This window comes from Thalia democratica, chromosome 7 (assembly GCF_965202585.1).
Source record: "Thalia democratica chromosome 7, ktThaDemo2.hap1.1, whole genome shotgun sequence".
NCBI classification, from domain to species: domain Eukaryota; kingdom Metazoa; phylum Chordata; class Thaliacea; order Salpida; family Salpidae; genus Thalia; species Thalia democratica.
Window position 1 is genome coordinate 50,915,536 of NC_139171.1, and position 23,902 is coordinate 50,939,437.

Genomic DNA, 23,902 nt, shown 5'->3' on the forward strand with positions numbered 1-23,902 from the left:
ATATTTATTTTAAGATGTTTTGTATTTTGATTCCTTGAAAAGAGCAAATAATCACAAGTTAAAGACAATACTAGACTATCTAGTTTGTTTTGAAGTTGTGTTTTCGAGCTTTCATGTTTAATTTGTGTCACTTATTGTAAGTATTTTGTAAAATTGTATTAAATGCGTATAAAATTACAAAGTTTTAATTATAATTTTTTATTTAGCAAAAAAAAACGTTAATAAATTTTATATCTGTTAAAGTTTGATAACTAATAATAATATTTACTATCATCAATTTTTGAAGCATTTTGTAAAAAAATAAGTTTTTTTTTGAGTCTTCTTCTTGATTTAAGCTACAATTAAAACAACACTTGGTTCTTATTCGAACAAAGTTTGTGGATATTTATAATTTTTTGAATCTTATATAAGTATAACATGTTCCTATTTTAAATTAAAAACATTAACTTTGAATTTTCAATGTAAGTTGTTAATGTTCTAAGCGAAATTTGATAAAACTGCAACAATGGTCTAAAGCAGCAAATACTTTAGACTTAAACAAAATTCCAAAATAAACTAAGTTTAATTTAGTTTTTAAAAATATAGAAACAAAGAGTAAATCAAACTTTGAATAGCACAAAACATTAATTAGTTTAGTTTTAACTGAAATAAAGATACATATGTAAACTCCTGTTAAACTTTAGCCGATAAGTTTAATCTGTTTTATTAAGAGTGAGTTGTAAAATTGGTCTTGCAAGTTTCTGTAATATGTTTAAAAACAAACAGTTAAAGAAAATGTTGTTACGTCAAAGTTTCAGTCAAGTCAATGAAACAGCCGTTTAGTTAATATAGGTGTGTTTAGAGGTGTTTATAAGGTGTTGGTACTTCAATCGGTTCTAAAGGTGTAAGTACCTCTATCAGTTTGGCTTTTTCACCCGATAGTGGCTTGAAAACGAAAATTGTAAAAACGCTGTCTTCGTATTGGTCTATCTTTATCTGTATTAAAAAATAGTGTTTTTTATTATTCATGTAACTCTAATTATAACTTGTTTTCTGAAAAGTTTTAAAGTTCTTCAAACTTTTTTATTTATAAAAAATTTTCATGCTAAAAAAATATATTAGTTTAAAACTATTAAGAATATCAACCTTTATTGCAAAAACAAAACCATCTCCAGCAACAATTTTAAAATCGAAAGCAACTACTTCGTATTCCTTTATTATTATTCTGAGTTCAAGGAGCCTTCGTATTACTGAGTATTTGACCTGATTAGGAAAAATATTATTTTTATAAATAAGTTTACTTGTTAAAAATTATTTGAATTTCAGTGAAGTTACGTAAAAAAAAGAGTACTACATAAAAAAATAGTATGTTGCTCGAAATAAATAAATATATGAAAGTGTTTATATGAAAAGAAATATTTGGTAAATAAAGTAACAACACAAATTTGATGAGAACTCCATTTGTTAAAAATAAAAGTGTGTGTGAATAACATAAAAAACGTTGTTAGTTTTAGTAAATCGAAACATTTTAAATGATCGTTTTAATAATTGAACTTGTTTCGTTTGATAATTTTTAAGAAACATTAGTAGCAACTAATATTTCAAATATTAGTTAAAGTTTTTATTAAATTTGATAGTTTTCGTAGTTTAAATTACGAGAAAACGTTTTTTTACCTCTTCAGCAATTTTTTGAATTTCGTCATTTACTGGTTTGGTAGTAGCAATAGTTGGTGGCACAGTTGTCGTAGCTTGAGTTGTTGTAGCTTGAGTTGTTGTAGGTTCAAGGAGCCTTCGTATTACTGAATATTTGATCTGATTAGGAAAAATATTAGTTTTTAAAATAAATTTACTTGTTAAAAATAAATTGAATTTCAGTGAAGTTACGTAAAAAAAAAAGAGTACTACATAAAAAAATAGTATGTTGCTCGAAATAAATAAGTATATGAAAGTGTTTATATGAAAAGAAACATTTGGTTAATAAAGTAACAACACAAATTTGATGAGAACTCCATTTGTTAAAAATAAAAGTGTGTGTGAATAACATAAAAAACGTTGTTAGTTTTAGTAAACCGAAAAATTTTAAATGATCATTTTAATAATTGAACTTGTTTCGTTTGATAATTTTTAAGAAACTAATATTTCAAATATTGGTTAAAGTTTTTATTAAATTTGATAGTTTTCGTAGTTTAAAATTACGAGAAAACGTTTTTTTACCTCTTCAGCAATTTTTTGAATTTCGTCATTTACTGGTTTGGTAGTAGCAATAGTTGGTGGCACAGTTGTCGTAGCTTGAGTTGTTGTTGCTTGAGTTGTAGTAGGTGCTGTTTAAAACAGCTAAATTATACAACTTGAGTTGTCTACAACTTTCCATAATTTAAATTTTCAAAACACGGCTTTTATTTCTTTATGGTGACAAAATTTTCAAACTTGTGTATTTAAAGTTATTCATAAGTGAATTAATAAAGACCATTCCCCAAAGTTTTAACTAACTTAAAAAGTTGTTGTTTATAAAAGCTAGAAATCGCTTTAAAAAAAAATCATTATTCAATGATAAATGAATTAAAAGAAAACTTAATGTCTTGGGGAGTAAAAATTGTATGAAAATATTCACGAAACGCTACCGGTACAAAATATTTTAGATTTGATTATTTTAAAAATATAGATATAGTAATAATAGCACAAATATTTAGTTTAAACTTGGTTGTAGAGCATAATGTTTTTTCTGACACGAGATAAACTTTGTTTTGTAAGTTGCATTCATTACATACAAAAAGCTTCCGACCCCTTTTTTAGTCCATTACAAAAAAATCTTATTTTTTTATGTTTATAAATAAGTTGATTTGTGCTGATTACTACGATTATTTTATAAAAAACTTTTTTTTTAACTAAAATTTTTCCTTACTTTTTCTATACATTTTTCTATACATTACATCATCTATGTAAAACAATCTATTTGTTAGCTAAGTTCGAAATTATTATGACATTTGTTTTAAATAATATAAATTATTTCTTAATAAAAGTTCTTATGTTTAAAATGCATGTATTTTGTCTATTAATCTCAAATAAATACATTGTTGGGATTTAATAAAAAAATCTTAGTAAACCATAAATATATTAACTAAGTATCTTTTTTTATTTATGATTACAAATAATTTACATATAATAGTTTTGTTTTTAGTAGATAACTTTACTATTTATAAAGTAAAAAAGTATATTAAAATGATAATTTTTAGTCGATATACGTATTTTAGTATTTTTACTAAAAAGTACAAAATCATAATCTGCTTAAAAAGTCGTGTTCAAAAGTTATAACCGTCTAAATATAAGCCACAAAAAAACAATTGATCTAATTTTGGAAATTAAAAATTTGAATAATATTTATAGGAACGTTAAAATAAAGGAGTAATAAGTGCTTTGCCAATAGATAAAAATTCTTGAATTCGAGAAATTAAACTTATCTAACTTACTAAATATCCACGTTCAAGGTCCTTAAATCGTTGTAAAAGATTTATTGTTTAAGTGTTTGCTACTTTATTTTTGGTACTTTTTCATTTTATATGTCATATAATGATAATCTTTTTAATCAAAGTGCTTAATCAAGTGTTTAAATTTTAGTAACTTTTACTTGTTAGCATATTTTAAGCATAAAAAGACGATAACAATCAGTATACTTAATGACTTTGTAATACTTTTTTTTTGCACCTTGAAATGTTGAGAGTCGTAGAAATCCTTTAAATGCTGAGAGGCGTACAAATGTTCCAAGAAAACCTCTGAATACAGCTTTTCTGCCCATGAGTGGTTTGAAAACTTCTATTCCAATAGCGTAGTCTATATAAATTTTGATCTGTATTGAAATAACAAGTAATTTTTTAAATGTCAAGTTTTAGTGTTAAACATATTAATTTTATATTAATTTTATTATTTCTCCAAAAACCGGGTTTTACCAGAAAAAAGTCGTTAAGTTTAGAAAAATACAGATTAGATATTTATATAGAAATAACTACCGCTATCCTGTAATTAACTCCTCCGGCAACAACTTGGTATTCGTATTCAACTGCTTTGTAAATTTCTACATACCCTTTGTACTTTCTTTTAACTATGTCTTTGACCTAAGTTAACGAAAAGCTGCGTATTAATTCACTTACAAACTTTTTAAAACTAACTTTTAACTGATTGGAAACTTATTGCAACTTTTTAAGTTCAGTAAAACTGTTATTAAGGTTAATTTTCAACTTAATCAAAAAACAAAGCACTTGTTATTTCACCTCGTCAGCGACTTCCTGAACTTCCCTAGTTGCGTTTTTAAATCCACTCCAACCGCCCACTCTATTTTGGCATTCTGATGCTGTTACATTTGTAAAGTTTTTTAAGAAAAAGTCAAAGTGCTCAATATATTTTATAAAAGTTTGAGAGTTAAATCAATATAAGTTTATTCAGCAATACGCCACTATGCTTACAGTCTAACTGACAAAATCTGATAAGCCTTGTTCAGGTGAAATATTGTAAGTTTAGTGAAAAGTTGTTGATAAACTTACATTAAAGTATTTTACCAATAAAACATAAAAAAGTATTAAGTTTAGACTTCTAGTGGCAAAAATTTATTAACGATTAATTCTGCGACTAGACTGAAAAAATATGAAAACATTTTTTATAGATCAATGTTTTTCTTTTTATAGTTATGATACAATTTACAACCTTATATTTTGTTTACAAATAAAACTTAAAAAACTTAAGAAAACAAAAATAAAAACTCAATACACTGACGTTTAAAACCATAGTTAAACCAAAAAAATTGGTTTTAGACACGTTAAAAATGTAAAATGTAAGAAAATTTAAAATATTAAAAGGAAACACTTAATCGCTACTTGCAGAAAATAACTGAAACTAAAACATTTTTCTAATTTATATATACGTTTCGCCTTTTTTAACTGTGAATAAATAAAGTAGTAACACCACAGGTATTTTATTTACACTTAATTGCTAAATATATTTTTTATCATAAGACCAAGTTAGTATAATGAACTGTGCTAATAGTGCATATAAATCTACAAACCCCGTTTTTTAAGCTACAAATAATTTTAGCACTAATTCTTGCCAAAATGCATGGTATTGAATTAGCGTATCTATTTTATTAAACATGTTGTATAATATTGTTATAATTTATACAAATTTTGTATCATTCGAGTTGTGCTAGGATTCCAATTGTTATATTGCTTATTTTTTTTACTTAAACAGAAAATAATAAACAAACGTTTTAGTTAATACTTGTTTAAATAATAGGAAGTGTATCATTATACTTGAGAAAAAAACATCATCTTTTTAGACCTTAAACTCTTATAACTTTTATAAATTAATTTTAAACTTAAATTAGCCTCACAAAGAACGTAGTCTACAAAAAAGTTTAAACTCAACACTGTGCATAAGTCTAAATTAATTATAAATTTGATAAACGCTTACTGGTTTTTACGTATCATATTACTAACTTACCTTTAAAAAGCAGTACTAAACTGAATAGTAGCAAATAGAAGTTCATTGTAGCTTTTAGAAAGAGCTGAATAACTAATAAATTGTTTTAAATTAAAGAAAGTTGTAAATATGTTATTTATTGTATTTTGTTACAGCATTTACGAATCAAAAGTTTTAATTAACTCAAGTCAAAAAAACATATTAAACAATATAGCTAAATATTTGCTGATTATAAGTATCTTGATTTATAATTTGATTAAAATGTTTGAAGTTTTTAAGAAAATTTTAAAGCAGGTTTTGCTTCAAACGATAAAAACAGTTCTCGGGTAGAACAATATTTATTTTAATAAAATTATTTAATAAACGTAAGATTAATTTTAAAAATTATTTTTATAAAATAGCAAAACACCTTGGCTACCTTGTATATTTTAAAAAGCTATAATATTTCTATTAAATACAAATTTATTTTTAAATAACCTGACATTATATTTTTTCGATATATCGCAACTTATACTTAATAAATATAAGTAGTTAATAATTAAACGATAAAACGTTTTGTAAAAACTTATTTCAACTTAACATTTTAACAAACTTTAAAAACTTATCATAAGTACAACTTTAAATAAAGTTCTAAAATGTTGTACAATATACTTTATGTAACTTTTATGCTTACTTTTTATGAAAATAAAAACTTCTCTAACTAACACTATTTAATACCTATTTTTTTGAAATCAACTATACATTATATTTTTTCGATATATCGCAACTTATACTTAATAAATATAAGTAGTTAATAATTAAACGATAAAACGTTTTGTAAAAACTTATTTCAACTTAACATTTTAACAAACTTAAAAAACTTATCATAAGTACAACTTTAAATAAAGTTCTAAAATGTTGTACAATATACTTTATGTAACTTTTATGCTTACTTTTTATGAAAATAAAAACTTCTCTAACTAACACTATTTAATACCTATTTTTTTGAAATCAACTATAGCATAACAAAGTAAAAGTTTATACATTGATAATAACGAGTCAATTTTCCTTATTGATAAATTTTTTAGTTTGAAAATAAAACATTATTTTCTCACGACAAGTTTTAATTTATAAGTGCACTTTCAAAGCCGACAACTTAAACATTTTAAATACTGAAAATTTCAAAATAAAATGTTTCTAAACTTTTTTTTATTAAGTTAATTGAAAGCTAAACGGAACTACTGCGAATTTTGCAAATACACTTATTAATACAACTAAATGGAAGTAACACACTTCCGGAAAACTTTTTTTAGTTTACTGTTCCAGAGAAAGCTTTGTATTTTTAACTGTAAGTTTGCACAGTCACTGTTTGTTTTATAGGATTTTTTTTAACCGGAAGGCATTTACGTGTAAAAAGTTTTATTTCCTAATATGTTCTTGTTCCTAAAAACTCCTTCTAATTTAATTTATCAAATAAATGAGGTTATAAAAGTACCTTGTGGTACTTAATTTGGCTGCAAATTTGCGGGTGAAAAATTTTGTAAAAAAAAACCAAAAAGCCGTTGAGCTATTTAGATTGCTTTTTTGTTAATATACCTTAAGACATACTAATATGAAAATAAATTTTGTTGTTCTTTCACAAGTTTACTTAGTAAAGATACAATATGTTTAAATAAGTAATTTTTATGTTTAGGAAGTAAAACTGAAATTTTTTTTATAACTTTATTTCATGTTTTTATTGCTTTTAGAATAGTATTACTTTTGTATATTTCAAACATTCTTATTAAAAATTTATTTTTTTAAGTTTGAAACCTACGTTTGAAATTTTGACGAGTACATATCTTAAATTCTTTATGTAAACAATGTAAGATGTCAAGTTACATCTTTAAACAAGTTGTGTTTAATAAATTTTAAATCTTTGAAAAACAATTAATAAGTGTTTAGGTATACTCAAAAACCTAACTAATGCATAAGTTAATAAGTAACCATGAAATAGTGACATTTATAGTATTTAAAATAAGTATTAAAATAATACATATGATACCAAAAAAAAAAACTATGTATAAAAATAATCAGTTTGACAGTATAAGTTAAGTATAAAAAGTTTTTTTTTTTCATAAACTTTAAATTTTTTTTTGTTTATACATAGCTATATAAGTCAAAGTAATTCTCATACATGAACATTGACTTTTGATTACAAGTATAACTGAGTTACTGCATTTGCTTTCTTTAATTTAAAAAATAGTTAGTTTCAAAAAGTTTATGAATATTTACTATATAGTAAAATTTACTAACCATAATTACTTTTCTGTTTTAGTATCCGTTAGCTTTATACTTAAGTTTTTGATATTGTTGGCAAATAAACTGCACGACTACCAATAAAATCCACGCGAAATTATGCAAAACTGTTTATTATTACAAAAAATTAGAAATTAATTTATTTACTATATATTTGTTAAGTTGTCTGAAGTATAAAGTTTTATTTGCTATAAAGTTAATATCAAGATACAATTTGTTTTGCGGTGAAAACAAAAAACTTTTCTGTGCGTAATATAAAGTTAAGGAACTTACAAATTTTGCTGCAGGGGCGTGTCTAGACATTTTTCAAAAGGGCTGACAATTTTTTTGTTCTTAATTTGCCGCTTAAGTAAGCATTTCTTAGGTATGAACTGCCAGTTAAGTACGCATTGTGCGTACTACGCAATAATTAGCAGAAAAACTCTATGTTTATAATGCTATTTTCAGCTTTGAAAAAAAAAAAAAACTAATAATAGAAAAAAAATTAAATTTTTCAACATATTTTACTGTATTAAATTTAGATAAATTAAAACTAAAAAAATCTGAAAAAAGTTATGAACTTACAAATTGTATATAAAAATTCAAATCCGTTGTTTAAAACAAATATATTACATACAGTTTATTTAATTAACGAAAATTGTATTATGACTAATATAGGTAATTAAACACCAAAACTTGCAGGTAGTCTTAGTATATAATAATCATAGGTTTAATCTTTGAAAAAAAAAACTTAATAAATCTATTGTATATAAGAAAACTCAATAAATAACCTTTAGAAATTGTCGAAAATAAAATTGCAAATCAGTTAAATAAAACAATTGAGAACTTAACTTTTACGAGCATTAGCATTAATTTTCATTGTTGTTTGGAACAGAATTAATAAAAAGAACAGCTAGAATAAAATTTTATAAGGTAAGTAAAAACTTTTGAACTTTAAACAATCTAAAAATACCAGTATGTAAAATCTTGATAATAAATCTTTTTTATTTATTTTCAGTTAAATATAAACCTAAGTTCTGTACTATTATTATATACGAATTAAAAAAAATCCTTACATTATGGAGCTAACATGTGGAATGAAAACTTTTTTACTTGATATACTGAAAACAAAGAACTATTTAAAATTAGTAATAAACTTGTTTTAATAATAGAAAAATATTCTCAATGATATGTAAAAAAATTACCTAGTTAAATAGTTCCAGTCAAAACAGTTAAGCTAATAAATATAAAGAGAGAAAATAAAATATGAATAAAAATTAACATTAACAAACTAAGCCAACTTCTAAATTTTTTACTACTTAAATATGTACTTTGGTTCCTTACTTTGGTTAAAACTTAATAAAAATTTGATCAGTCTTTAGACAACAAAAGCTAAGTTTTTTACAGCTATTTTAAATAAAGTTTATATAAAGCATTTTTGTTTAATAAAGTATGATGTTTGTTTAACTTTTTATAGCTATCTAATCATTAATGATTAGTGAATTAGTGAATACATGCTTCCCTTTAACAACATGCTTATGCGTTTTTAGTCATGGTTTTCTTTTTTTGTTAAACTGCAAATGAGCTGACACCCGACCGACGTAGCACAACGAGTAACAGGGCTTCCACCCTCATACCGTTCTCATACCATTCCAAGCCACCTAGCAGCTAGATTACAGGCGCATACTAAAGCGCCCAGCTGAACGAACGCAATTAAGCAGCAATACAAACTCATGCCAAGCATGGATCGGGAGAAAAATTTAGTGCTGAGTTTCTTACAATTAATTCTATTCTGTTAATAAATCAAAGTTAATCTTAGTTAATAAATTCGTGTGTTTTTTGTTAACATTATTTAAATAACCTCATTATTTACAAAAAAAAAATATTTTTAACAAAAATTGTTCAGATAAACAAATTTATAACTTAATTATAATTTTCATCAAGTTAAACTATTTTCTTTGTTTATTTAATAAAAAACTTTTATGACTAACTATGTGCTATCAACAGCATAGCTTTTATTATAATTTTTCATACAAAACAACGTTTTTGTTAAATACTTTATTTTGATAGATTTTATATTTCTTAGAAAAGAGCTGCTTACTGTTTAAACTTTTAGTTTATAATGAACAAAACGCATAAAAACATATAGAACAAATATAAAAGTTATGAAACTTTATGTTTTGTGTCATATTAACCTGCTTGAATTTAAATATAATAATTTAAAATTCTAAAGTATGCATTTATAAATATCTTATAAGTGGGTAGATGTCAAATTTGCACGAGCGGACAAAATTGCACGAGGGGACAAAATTGCACGAGGAGACCAAATTGCTCGAAGAAACTTTTGCACAAAGACACTTTTGCACGAAGGGTCACCTTTGCACGAAGACATTTTTGCACGAGCAGACAATTTTGCACGGAAATATTTTCGCACGTATTGCATTTTTTATATATTTTAACATTTTAATTTTATTTTTAATTTTAATTTCTTATTTCTGTTAATTTAGTTTTATTATTCATTTTATTTTACTTTCACTCTTACCCCTAACCTTTGGTAACTTATTTTATTTTATTTTTTTTAATTTTCACCATCACTGTTACCCCTAACCCTTACCCTCGGTCAGTAATTCTTCTTTTTTTTTATTAATTTATCTTTTGGTCTAGAAATGGCTCATAAGCCTTTAAATTACTCCTTCGACCCTTTATTCTTTTGTTCTTTATCTTTTCACTGACTTAATTTTTCTTATACTTGCAGTTTTTGTATGATATTAAATCATTTATGAAAAAAAAATTCTGTGTTTAACTACGCAAACATCTTGTATAAGTTTAAAATAATCATCCAGAACGAAATGTGTTAACTTGATAAGTAAGTTCTATAAAATTCATTAGTAGTCATCTTTTTTAGTGGACCAACACAAACAAAACAATGAATAAAAAAAAAAAAGTGCTTAATAGTTGCTAGCTTGAAGATAAGATAAAATGTTATCATCAGTTAAACTAGGCCCGTGTTTTATACTGCAATAAGCAAATAACCTTTTGGTATACTTTGACACTTTGAAAAATTATCAGACAAATAAATCGTTTAGTCTACAATGTTATTTGTTATATATCTTTTTCGCAGGGCACCGCTTTTATACTGTTAATTTACCCTTTAAACCAGTGTTTCCTAAATTGTACACTATGGACCAGACATGTTAAAAAGCTCTGCTTTGTTTACTCGAACGTGAAATTACTAACTTAAAACAAACCAAAGTTTATACGCTTCATTGCTGAATTACCATAGTAACTATTAGCATTTTACCAACTCTGCTATGGACCCCTAAACACTAATATCATGATTCATGTCCCCTTAAAACAGCCCTTTCAGGGTGATTTGGCTATCATAGGGAAATAGTTAGTAAAGCTGCGAAATTTTTAATATATAGTTAACTAGTAAAGGAGGACAATAATTTTAGAATTATAGGCAAGGAGAAAACTTAATGAAAACGAGTTTAGCAAACCCGGCTCTAAACCCTGACTGCTCACTTTGTGTTTTTGTCTTGTTTGTTTAAATGTTCAGTTCTATTTTTAAGTTTTTATCTTAACATAACTTAAACACTCTTTTGTTTATTGGACATTGAACATATCATATTTGCTCCAAAATTCTATAGCTTTATAAATTGTTGGCAGTAGTGCTGCTTAAGATTTTTTTCAAACATAGTTTCATGTTTTTGAAAATGAAATTCAGTAACAATAAGCATTAAAGTACTAACATTTAAACCGCTAACTAATCCTATTCCTAAGCCTAACCAATTTTATCTAAAGTTTAAATAAAAACCCTAATCTTTGGACAGTAACCAACCTTAAATTCAACTTTTGACTGATTTTATACAGTTTTTCTAAAACTAGTTCAACTCAGAAAAACAGTAAATAAAATTTAGCCAATCAATTTTTAGCAGTAATATTGCAGCTGACTGAAGCAGTATTTATTAAGAAAATAATTTTTATAGTAGGTTGTTTTGTTAAACTTGTTTTGAGAAAGTATAGTAAATTATTCTCTCCTAACTCTAAAAGCTATAGATTAAAAATAATTGTGTCAAAACATCTTAAAAGAAAGAAAAATGTGACCTCACAACTGTGGCCAACGAACCTGGTGTGTTGAAAGCCCTTTTTAAATCATAGATCAGCTGTAAGGTACTGTTTTCATTTTTTTACACTTTACAAAGAAAAATGTGAATGCTCACAACTATGGTCAATAGATTGATTGGTGTGGAAAAAGACCTTTCAATCATCAAACTTTGATAAAATTTAATTTTAACTTAAATGATTTTTTTAAAACTTAAACTAATTAGTGAAATTAATTGTTAAAGGGAAAAAATGGTATGCACTCATTTTTTAAACCCATTTATACCAATTATTAACCATGAAAATCATAGTCTACCATGGGCACCACACCGTCTCCTCCCAAAGATTTCGATTTCATGTACGTTCACATTTTTCTTGTTGCCCTCTCTACAAGAGCAACAACTATTATGTTACAAACTTTTATTGCAAATAGAAGTAAAATAGTATATATTCCTGGGGTGGTATTGCTACTAGTTGCATGGTTCATATACATCAGGCCAAATATGTTTTTTTTTTAATTATTAGCACAACATAAGTTTTTGTAAGCTCAATGCTTGCCCAGAAACCATTGATTGTGGCAAAGGGTTGACTTTGACTGATATTTTTTAACATAAATGCTTCTAAATTCTAAAATAAAGTTTATGAGTAGGTTATTAATTTGTGAAACTTTCTTATCGAGCAGTTTGTTTTTATAGCCTTGATGTTACTAAATATTTAAAAACGTTGGGTTTTTGCAGTTAGAATGGGATAAAACTTTTAAATTAAAAAAAAATAATCTTAAAACATGTTTTTTTTTGACTAGTCCATTAAATTGTTATTTTTTTATAAGAACTTGGTCTTGTGGACAAAATTTTAAGTATAAGTATCATTGTTTTCTGGGTGGTAACTTTTGAGCAGTACTTTTGCTTCAATTTTCACAACTTTATAGTTTTAAGGTGCACCAAAGGTGCACTGTTTTCTTGATAGTTATATTCTCGATCTCCTTGAAACTTTGTAGTCTTGTACATCTTAACAAGTTCTCTTACTTACAATTTCGTTTTTTTGTGAAACCTTAATTTTATGATGTCACACTTAAAGCCCAAAAACTACCTTTTGAAGTAAGTTTGGAAAAATGTGCACCGTTTTCTCAGCCTTCTTACACTCGTACAAACAAAAATGTAGGTTAGAGAACTTCTTAGAACAAACAATTTTACATTATGTTTCTAGGCGAACAAGTGTAAGAAGGCTGAGAAAACAGTGCATCTTTTTCCAGTGGTACTTTTTTAGGGTTTTAGCTGTGACATCATAACAAAAGGATTTTAAAATTAAACAAAAAATTAGATAAGAGAACTTTTTAGAACAAACAATTTAACAAAGTTTCAAGGTAATCAAGTGTAAGACTATTGAGAAAACAATACACCTTTGGTGCATCTTAAAACTCTAAATTTGTGAAAATGAAGCAAAAGTACAGCTTGAAAAATATACTGCCAAGAAAACAATAATAGTATAAATTTGATTTAAAATATAAATTTGAGATTTTTCCTTTTGTTTGAGAAGATATTGTTAATTTCCTAACTCTAATATACTTTTTAATTAGAGTGTTGAAGGATACTTTATAAATATTTATTATATTCAGGGTTGCCTCAAAACCTGGAAAAACCTGGAATTTGAGAAATTGAAAAAAAAAACTTAGAAAAACCTGAAACTTAAAACAGTTTTTACATTTGAATTAGTAAAACTTTGATTTTGGAACATAAGTGACCAGTATATTACAATAAGTTATACAAGACACACACTTTCAAAAACACTAAATATATTTCAATCAATTCTCTTCAGTAGAGTACAATGATAACAAATAATAAGATTTTACACACTTATATAATAACCAAGTAATCAAGTAATCATAAAGTAATCAAGAGATTAATAAAAGACAAAAGCAATTAGTAAAAGTTAAAACCAAATAAGTCCATTTTTGTTATAATTGATCTACAGTAAAACTCAAAATAATAAAATTAAAACATTTCTTGTAAAATGTTACAAAAATAAAGAAACAGTTTAGTCAAAATCTTTTTGCTTACATAAAACGGGTTTCCTTAACAAAATACAAATGGCTTCTACTTTAATCAAATGAAAAACATTACTACAAATTTTAATAATTTTAAATCTGTCTATATTATAATTGTTTGCACAAGTTGGATTATTAACTAAATGTTCTGAAATAGATGAACGTTTAGATGCTTTAATACCTTAACTGGTATATCTTCTTTCTTATCTGACAGGCAAGTTCTCTACACATTTTGGTATGTGTTCTTTTATTCGCTTCCTTAGATGTCTTGTTAATTAAACTTAAATTGATCAAAATATATTTAGTGTTTTTGAAAGTGTGTGTCTTGTAAAACTTTGATTTGACACAAAATATCTATCATATAGATAAAATATATTAGTTAAATAATTAAATAATATATATTAAAAAACACATGTAAAATAGCTTTGCAGTATCTTTCAATGTAGTTATACTAACTAACACAGATTTAAACGTTAAATTTAACTTTAAGCTAAAAATAGACCCGAAAAAATGTACTGTAAAATACTTGAAATAATAAAAAAAAACCTTGAATAAATTTCTCAAAAACCAGTGGCAAACCTTTATATTACGTTTATCATTGAGAGGGGATTATTAGTGTTGATGTAGTTAAAATTATTTAAAATGATAAGAAAAGTGAGGATACATTCAGAAAATATAATCATAATTACATCTAAAGCAGTTACATAGAAATTTAAGTTCCTAAAGTTAATTTTTATGATTTTTTCCAGGGACTGTATCAAATCAAATATTTTTAATTGAAAAATAAAAAATGCAAATAAAAGTTCTATTATTAGTAAACTACACGGTTAAAACTTTTCTAACAAGTTATGTTCATTGATTATAAGCTAAACTGGGTGCCGTCTAAAATTTTCAAACCCTGTAGTTGTCATTTAAAGCTAATTGTTAGTATGCAAAAAAGAATTTTAAGATATATTTATTGTTTGCTTTCACTGACTCCAACAAATTCCTTGTTTGCAAAAAATGGTATTTTTATATTTAATGACATTTCTAATTTGCAAGTTAGTATTGTAAGATGATACTGAATACTTTGAGAGGATTTGAGGTTGACCACATTTGTTTTACTCCAGCTATTATGGTTTTTTCACACAATATAAGAAATTCAAGAACAATAATTTTGTAATTGAAAAGCTTAAACAATGCTTGACATTAACTCCTCAAGGTATTTAAGTCCTAAATTTTGGACTAGTGTTCCAAAATTTTTATTTAAATACAGCTACAAAAAAATCTTGTTGAGAAGTTATGTCCTAGACAAGACAAAACTATATCCAAGTGGTATACCACTCTATAACCAAGCAGATTTTTTCGTGCACCTGGTCCTTGTCCAACATTTTTGAGGGCTTTTTTTTTTGTTGAATAAACCATATACTGAGTAAATTTAGAATTGTTTGAATCTGTGATTGTTTTGCACCGCCAAATTGTATTTTGTCATGTTTATGTTTTAGTATATGATTAGTTAGTTTTGTGCATATTTATACTAGTTTATGTTTAGCTAGTTTTGGTTTGTTGATAAAGAAAATTAACTTTTGGTTTATTAGTATGCAAGCATGTATATTAACTGCTTTTTAACTTGTTTTTATTAATTTTTATTTTTTGCAGAACTTAATTATAAATTTTTATTGTAGTTGTTTTTGATTATATTTTTATTTAGTTATGTAAGATATAAAACCTCAAATTTAAATTAATTAAATTTTTTTAATTCAAAAAAGAAGAAAAAAAAAGTGCGGTGCATATGTTTCTATGTTAAAATTTTCTAAAAGTTTCTTTATCTTAAAAGTTAATAAGTTTTTATATTCTATAAAAAAAGACTTTTAGTTTTTATTTTTAATATACTCACCAATATTTAACTATGTAAAAAAATGTTCTTAACTCCTCCTATACCCTTACTATAGTAGTACACTGTAAAATTTGATGCAAAGTTAAACTGTTTATAGTTGATCAATGAATTAAATTCTTTGAAATAGTAAATGCTTTTGGTTTGCTTATCAAAATAATTTAATGATTACAGAAGTATATCATTTTTATTTATTATTACTTGAACAGGTAACAAAACTTAAACTGAAGAAATAACTAACATATGAGAATAGATTTTAAAAAAAAATTAAATACTACTTTTATCATTACAAAAACTGAATATTTTTGAGACTTTTTTTTTACTTTTGCCTAAAACACATGTTTAGATACAGTAATAAATAACAATTTCTAATTGTGCATAATTCTGTGAAAATACTTGAAAGAAACAATAAACTTTAGCAATACTGTTCTTGATAATTAATCATTTATTAAAAAAATGGGCTTGATTAGTTCAACATTTTATTTGAGCTTTAAGATTTTCCAAATAAATTGTTCTTAAACGTGTAAACTTAGTATTTAAACATACTATAAAATTTTAACAAAGATTGTTTCCATATAAATACTAGCCTTATAATTAAAATTTAGTGTAGATTTGTATATATAATAAAAAAATTTGAAGAAATTTTATAATTATAGTTGAGTGGTGTAAAATAATTTCTTTAAAACTTTTTCTTAAATGTATATTTGAGTTCGTAAAGATGTATAATAATATCTAAAAAATTTTTACTGTACTAAAATAAAAAATAAGATAGGTCTAGAAAAAAAAACTACAAATAATTTTTTATTACATGCCATAATACTTTATGCAAGAATAACTTTGCACCTTTACTAACAAATTAATATTCTGGTAGTTACATGACTAATTTCAAAAGAAAACTATCCGCACCCAAGTTGTAGTTTAGAAATTTCATAATAGACACGAAACACTTTATAAAATTTTTTAATTTCCAGTGAAATGTACCTAAAACCTTTCTTTATCTTCTATTCTCATTTCAAATCCAAAATATTTATTGTAATTCAAACTTATTTCGTGGGCCGCAGGTTTTGCCATTAATAGGCCGCATCCCATTTAAAATAAATACATGCTCGCCGGCCGCATGTTTCCGAATTCTGGATTAATTTCATCCTTCAGCTTATTGGGTTCAACCAGTTCAAAAAGTCCTTAAAAGTGGGCGATTTTGGCCATCAGAGGACATTAGTTAGTAAAGTAGCGAAAAAGTAAGTATGTAAGGCGACTACTTTTTACTATGAAGCTCTGAGTTAAACAATTTACTTGGATTTAAATGATAATGAATAGTATATATAATTAACATTTTGAAGAGCACTTAATTTCCAACTACAATGTCAATTTTGTCTTTTCAACTCGAACAAGTTGTACTTAATTTTCCAATTTCCAAAATAGTTTATTTTTTAAAGATAGAAAAATAAAGTGTTTACTTCGCAATAATTTTTTTCGAATAAACTTGCACTTTAACAGTAAGTACTACTTACTATAAAAGCTCACGTAGACATATAATAATAAAAGAACATCTTTACTTGAAGGTGATTGAATGTGAAATAAAAAAACATATTATACTTTTATTTCACATTCCATCACCTTCAAGTAAAGATGTTCTTTTATTATTATATGTCTACGTGAGCTTTTTGTTTTTCAAAGTTATCTTAGAGATTAGCTCTTTAATAGTTTAAAAAAAATTAACTCTCAGTGTTTAAATAGTATTTTAACACCTTTTTAATTACTTACTAATAATAGATTATTTCAAATAAAACACAGTATTCAGTAAGTATACAACTTACTGTATTTACAAAAAAAACTTCCTTCGTAAGTAAAAGACGTATGAAAAACTTTTAAATATTTTCTTTTTCTTGTAAAACATTTTTGGAATAATCTTTGTGTGCATTAATGTTGAATTTAGCTATATATTAAATTATTAAACTAATGTTAATTACTGTGTATAATAGCGTATAACTAACATACAAAGCATTTAGGCAACAAAATCTAAAATTGGACGTAAAAACTAACATTTAAACTATTTAGTTGAAAAACTTTTAAATAAAAATTTAACGAGCCTTATGTTTGGTAAAATTTTGCATAAGATTAAAATTTAAATTGTTTATATCTTTACCTGATAACCGAAAGGTTCCATCGTACACCACGTCCTTAGAACACACTTTTTAGCGCTTTTTTTTTTTTGTCGTTCAAAAAAAATTATACAGTTTTAAAAAAGTACAATAACCTGTCGCTTAAGTACGCATTTCTTAGGTACGCGCTGCCCGTTGGTTACAAACTTTTAAACCGAAAAACGCTGTGTAAAAAATATTTTTTTATTTCTTCTCAGAAATTAAAAGAACACTCCTAAAAGTAGTGATACAGAAACTCCAGATTGTCAGTGTAAGTTTCAAATTTTTGCACCTTTTCAAAAGTTTGGTGCACCCAAAAAAATGTTGTACACACTAGTGTGCATGGGTGCACAGCTAAAAAATCACTGTGAAATATTTATTTTAAGATGTTTTGTATTTTGATTCCTTGAAAAGAGCAAATAATCACAAGTTAAAGACAATACTAGACTATCTAGTTTGTTTTGAAGTTGTGTTTTCGAGCTTTCATGTTTAATTTGTGTCACTTATTGTAAGTATTTTGTAAAATTGTATTAAATGCGTATAAAATTACAAAGTTTTAATTATAATTTTTTATTTAGCAAAAAAAAACGTTAATAAATTTTATATCTGTTAAAGTTTGATAACTAATAATAATATTTACTATCATCAATTTTTGAAGCATTTTGTAAAAAAATAAGTTTTTTTTTGAGTCTTCTTCTTGATTTAAGCTACAATTAAAACAACACTTGGTTCTTATTCGAACAAAGTTTGTGGATATTTATAATTTTTTGAATCTTATATAAGTATAACATGTTCCTATTTTAAATTAAAAACATTAACTTTGAATTTTCAATGTAAGTTGTTAATGTTCTAAGCGAAATTTGATAAAACTGCAACAATGGTCTAAAGCAGCAAATACTTTAGACTTAAACAAAATTCCAAAATAAACTAAGTTTAATTTAGTTTTTAAAAATATAGAAACAAAGAGTAAATCAAACTTTGAATAGCACAAAACATTAATTAGTTTAGTTTTAACTGAAATAAAGATACATATGTAAACTCCTGTTAAACTTTAGCCGATAAGTTTAATCTGTTTTATTAAGAGTGAGTTGTAAAATTGGTCTTGCAAGTTTCTGTAATATGTTTAAAAACAAACAGTTAAAGAAAATGTTGTTACGTCAAAGTTTCAGTCAAGTCAATGAAACAGCCGTTTAGTTAATATAGGTGTGTTTAGAGGTGTTTATAAGGTGTTGGTACTTCAATCGGTTCTAAAGGTGTAAGTACCTCTATCAGTTTGGCTTTTTCACCCGATAGTGGCTTGAAAACGAAAATTGTAAAAACGCTGTCTTCGTATTGGTCTATCTTTATCTGTATTAAAAAATAGTGTTTTTTATTATTCATGTAACTCTAATTATAACTTGTTTTCTGAAAAGTTTTAAAGTTCTTCAAACTTTTTTATTTATAAAAAATTTTCATGCTAAAAAAATATATTAGTTTAAAACTATTAAGAATATCAACCTTTATTGCAAAAACAAAACCATCTCCAGCAACAATTTTAAAATCGAAAGCAACTACTTCGTATTCCTTTATTATTATTCTGAGTTCAAGGAGCCTTCGTATTACTGAGTATTTGACCTGATTAGGAAAAATATTATTTTTATAAATAAGTTTACTTGTTAAAAATTATTTGAATTTCAGTGAAGTTACGTAAAAAAAAGAGTACTACATAAAAAAATAGTATGTTGCTCGAAATAAATAAATATATGAAAGTGTTTATATGAAAAGAAATATTTGGTAAATAAAGTAACAACACAAATTTGATGAGAACTCCATTTGTTAAAAATAAAAGTGTGTGTGAATAACATAAAAAACGTTGTTAGTTTTAGTAAATCGAAACATTTTAAATGATCGTTTTAATAATTGAACTTGTTTCGTTTGATAATTTTTAAGAAACATTAGTAGCAACTAATATTTCAAATATTAGTTAAAGTTTTTATTAAATTTGATAGTTTTCGTAGTTTAAATTACGAGAAAACGTTTTTTTACCTCTTCAGCAATTTTTTGAATTTCGTCATTTACTGGTTTGGTAGTAGCAATAGTTGGTGGCACAGTTGTCGTAGCTTGAGTTGTTGTAGCTTGAGTTGTTGTAGGTTCAAGGAGCCTTCGTATTACTGAATATTTGATCTGATTAGGAAAAATATTAGTTTTTAAAATAAATTTACTTGTTAAAAATAAATTGAATTTCAGTGAAGTTACGTAAAAAAAAAAGAGTACTACATAAAAAAATAGTATGTTGCTCGAAATAAATAAGTATATGAAAGTGTTTATATGAAAAGAAACATTTGGTTAATAAAGTAACAACACAAATTTGATGAGAACTCCATTTGTTAAAAATAAAAGTGTGTGTGAATAACATAAAAAACGTTGTTAGTTTTAGTAAACCGAAAAATTTTAAATGATCATTTTAATAATTGAACTTGTTTCGTTTGATAATTTTTAAGAAACTAATATTTCAAATATTGGTTAAAGTTTTTATTAAATTTGATAGTTTTCGTAGTTTAAAATTACGAGAAAACGTTTTTTTACCTCTTCAGCAATTTTTTGAATTTCGTCATTTACTGGTTTGGTAGTAGCAATAGTTGGTGGCACAGTTGTCGTAGCTTGAGTTGTTGTTGCTTGAGTTGTAGTAGGTGCTGTTTAAAACAGCTAAATTATACAACTTGAGTTGTCTACAACTTTCCATAATTTAAATTTTCAAAACACGGCTTTTATTTCTTTATGGTGACAAAATTTTCAAACTTGTGTATTTAAAGTTATTCATAAGTGAATTAATAAAGACCATTCCCCAAAGTTTTAACTAACTTAAAAAGTTGTTGTTTATAAAAGCTAGAAATCGCTTTAAAAAAAAATCATTATTCAATGATAAATGAATTAAAAGAAAACTTAATGTCTTGGGGAGTAAAAATTGTATGAAAATATTCACGAAACGCTACCGGTACAAAATATTTTAGATTTGATTATTTTAAAAATATAGATATAGTAATAATAGCACAAATATTTAGTTTAAACTTGGTTGTAGAGCATAATGTTTTTTCTGACACGAGATAAACTTTGTTTTGTAAGTTGCATTCATTACATACAAAAAGCTTCCGACCCCTTTTTTAGTCCATTACAAAAAAATCTTATTTTTTTATGTTTATAAATAAGTTGATTTGTGCTGATTACTACGATTATTTTATAAAAAACTTTTTTTTTAACTAAAATTTTTCCTTACTTTTTCTATACATTTTTCTATACATTACATCATCTATGTAAAACAATCTATTTGTTAGCTAAGTTCGAAATTATTATGACATTTGTTTTAAATAATATAAATTATTTCTTAATAAAAGTTCTTATGTTTAAAATGCATGTATTTTGTCTATTAATCTCAAATAAATACATTGTTGGGATTTAATAAAAAAATCTTAGTAAACCATAAATATATTAACTAAGTATCTTTTTTTATTTATGATTACAAATAATTTACATATAATAGTTTTGTTTTTAGTAGATAACTTTACTATTTATAAAGTAAAAAAGTATATTAAAATGATAATTTTTAGTCGATATACGTATTTTAGTATTTTTACTAAAAAGTACAAAATCATAATCTGCTTAAAAAGTCGTGTTCAAAAGTTATAACCGTCTAAATATAAGCCACAAAAAAACAATTGATCTAATTTTGGAAATTAAAAATTTGAATAATATTTATAGGAACGTTAAAATAAAGGAGTAATAAGTGCTTTGCCAATAGATAAAAATTCTTGAATTCGAGAAATTAAACTTATCTAACTTACTAAATATCCACGTTCAAGGTCCTTAAATCGTTGTAAAAGATTTATTGTTTAAGTGTTTGCTACTTTATTTTTGGTACTTTTTCATTTTATATGTCATATAATGATAATCTTTTTAATCAAAGTGCTTAATCAAGTGTTTAAATTTTAGTAACTTTTACTTGTTAGCATATTTTAAGCATAAAAAGACGATAACAATCAGTATACTTAATGACTTTGTAATACTTTTTTTTTGCACCTTGAAATGTTGAGAGTCGTAGAAATCCTTTAAATGCTGAGAGGCGTACAAATGTTCCAAGAAAACCTCTGAATACAGCTTTTCTGCCCATGAGTGGTTTGAAAACTTCTATTCCAATAGCGTAGTCTATATAAATTTTGATCTGTATTGAAATAACAAGTAATTTTTTAAATGTCAAGTTTTAGTGTTAAACATATTAATTTTATATTAATTTTATTATTTCTCCAAAAACCGGGTTTTACCAGAAAAAAGTCGTTAAGTTTAGAAAAATACAGATTAGATATTTATATAGAAATAACTACCGCTATCCTGTAATTAACTCCTCCGGCAACAACTTGGTATTCGTATTCAACTGCTTTGTAAATTTCTACATACCCTTTGTACTTTCTTTTAACTATGTCTTTGACCTAAGTTAACGAAAAGCTGCGTATTAATTCACTTACAAACTTTTTAAAACTAACTTTTAACTGATTGGAAACTTATTGCAACTTTTTAAGTTCAGTAAAACTGTTATTAAGGTTAATTTTCAACTTAATCAAAAAACAAAGCACTTGTTATTTCACCTCGTCAGCGACTTCCTGAACTTCCCTAGTTGCGTTTTTAAATCCACTCCAACCGCCCACTCTATTTTGGCATTCTGATGCTGTTACATTTGTAAAGTTTTTTAAGAAAAAGTCAAAGTGCTCAATATATTTTATAAAAGTTTGAGAGTTAAATCAATATAAGTTTATTCAGCAATACGCCACTATGCTTACAGTCTAACTGACAAAATCTGATAAGCCTTGTTCAGGTGAAATATTGTAAGTTTAGTGAAAAGTTGTTGATAAACTTACATTAAAGTATTTTACCAATAAAACATAAAAAAGTATTAAGTTTAGACTTCTAGTGGCAAAAATTTATTAACGATTAATTCTGCGACTAGACTGAAAAAATATGAAAACATTTTTTATAGATCAATGTTTTTCTTTTTATAGTTATGATACAATTTACAACCTTATATTTTGTTTACAAATAAAACTTAAAAAACTTAAGAAAACAAAAATAAAAACTCAATACACTGACGTTTAAAACCATAGTTAAACCAAAAAAATTGGTTTTAGACACGTTAAAAATGTAAAATGTAAGAAAATTTAAAATATTAAAAGGAAACACTTAATCGCTACTTGCAGAAAATAACTGAAACTAAAACATTTTTCTAATTTATATATACGTTTCGCCTTTTTTAACTGTGAATAAATAAAGTAGTAACACCACAGGTATTTTATTTACACTTAATTGCTAAATATATTTTTTATCATAAGACCAAGTTAGTATAATGAACTGTGCTAATAGTGCATATAAATCTACAAACCCCGTTTTTTAAGCTACAAATAATTTTAGCACTAATTCTTGCCAAAATGCATGGTATTGAATTAGCGTATCTATTTTATTAAACATGTTGTATAATATTGTTATAATTTATACAAATTTTGTATCATTCGAGTTGTGCTAGGATTCCAATTGTTATATTGCTTATTTTTTTTACTTAAACAGAAAATAATAAACAAACGTTTTAGTTAATACTTGTTTAAATAATAGGAAGTGTATCATTATACTTGAGAAAAAAACATCATCTTTTTAGACCTTAAACTCTTATAACTTTTATAAATTAATTTTAAACTTAAATTAGCCTCACAAAGAACGTAGTCTACAAAAAAGTTTAAACTCAACACTGTGCATAAGTCTAAATTAATTATAAATTTGATAAACGCTTACTGGTTTTTACGTATCATATTACTAACTTACCTTTAAAAAGCAGTACTAAACTGAATAGTAGCAAATAGAAGTTCATTGTAGCTTTTAGAAAGAGCTGAATAACTAATAAATTGTTTTAAATTAAAGAAAGTTGTAAATATGTTATTTATTGTATTTTGTTACAGCATTTACGAATCAAAAGTTTTAATTAACTCAAGTCAAAAAAACATATTAAACAATATAGCTAAATAT

General features: G+C 25.1%; 2 protein-coding genes across 2 annotated transcripts; both read right to left on the reverse strand.

Moving 5' to 3' along the window:
• Nucleotides 1-201: 201 nt before the first annotated feature.
• Nucleotides 202-5,537, reverse strand: LOC145840742 (uncharacterized). The gene is made up of 8 exons (XM_082948070.1): nt 5,467-5,537; nt 4,245-4,324; nt 3,984-4,088; nt 3,682-3,823; nt 2,194-2,300; nt 1,654-1,791; nt 1,126-1,242; nt 202-975 (listed from the first exon to the last, which is right to left on the reverse strand). The coding sequence occupies exons 1-8, from the start codon at nt 5,510-5,512 to the stop codon at nt 838-840; spliced, it is 873 nt and encodes a 290-aa protein (XP_082804196.1). The 5' UTR covers nt 5,513-5,537; the 3' UTR covers nt 202-837.
• Nucleotides 5,538-18,436: 12,899 nt separating this feature from the next.
• On the reverse strand, nt 18,437-23,772 carry LOC145840741 (uncharacterized). The gene is made up of 8 exons (XM_082948069.1): nt 23,702-23,772; nt 22,480-22,559; nt 22,219-22,323; nt 21,917-22,058; nt 20,429-20,535; nt 19,889-20,026; nt 19,361-19,477; nt 18,437-19,210 (listed from the first exon to the last, which is right to left on the reverse strand). The coding sequence occupies exons 1-8, from the start codon at nt 23,745-23,747 to the stop codon at nt 19,073-19,075; spliced, it is 873 nt and encodes a 290-aa protein (XP_082804195.1). The 5' UTR covers nt 23,748-23,772; the 3' UTR covers nt 18,437-19,072.
• Nucleotides 23,773-23,902: the final 130 nt, after the last annotated feature.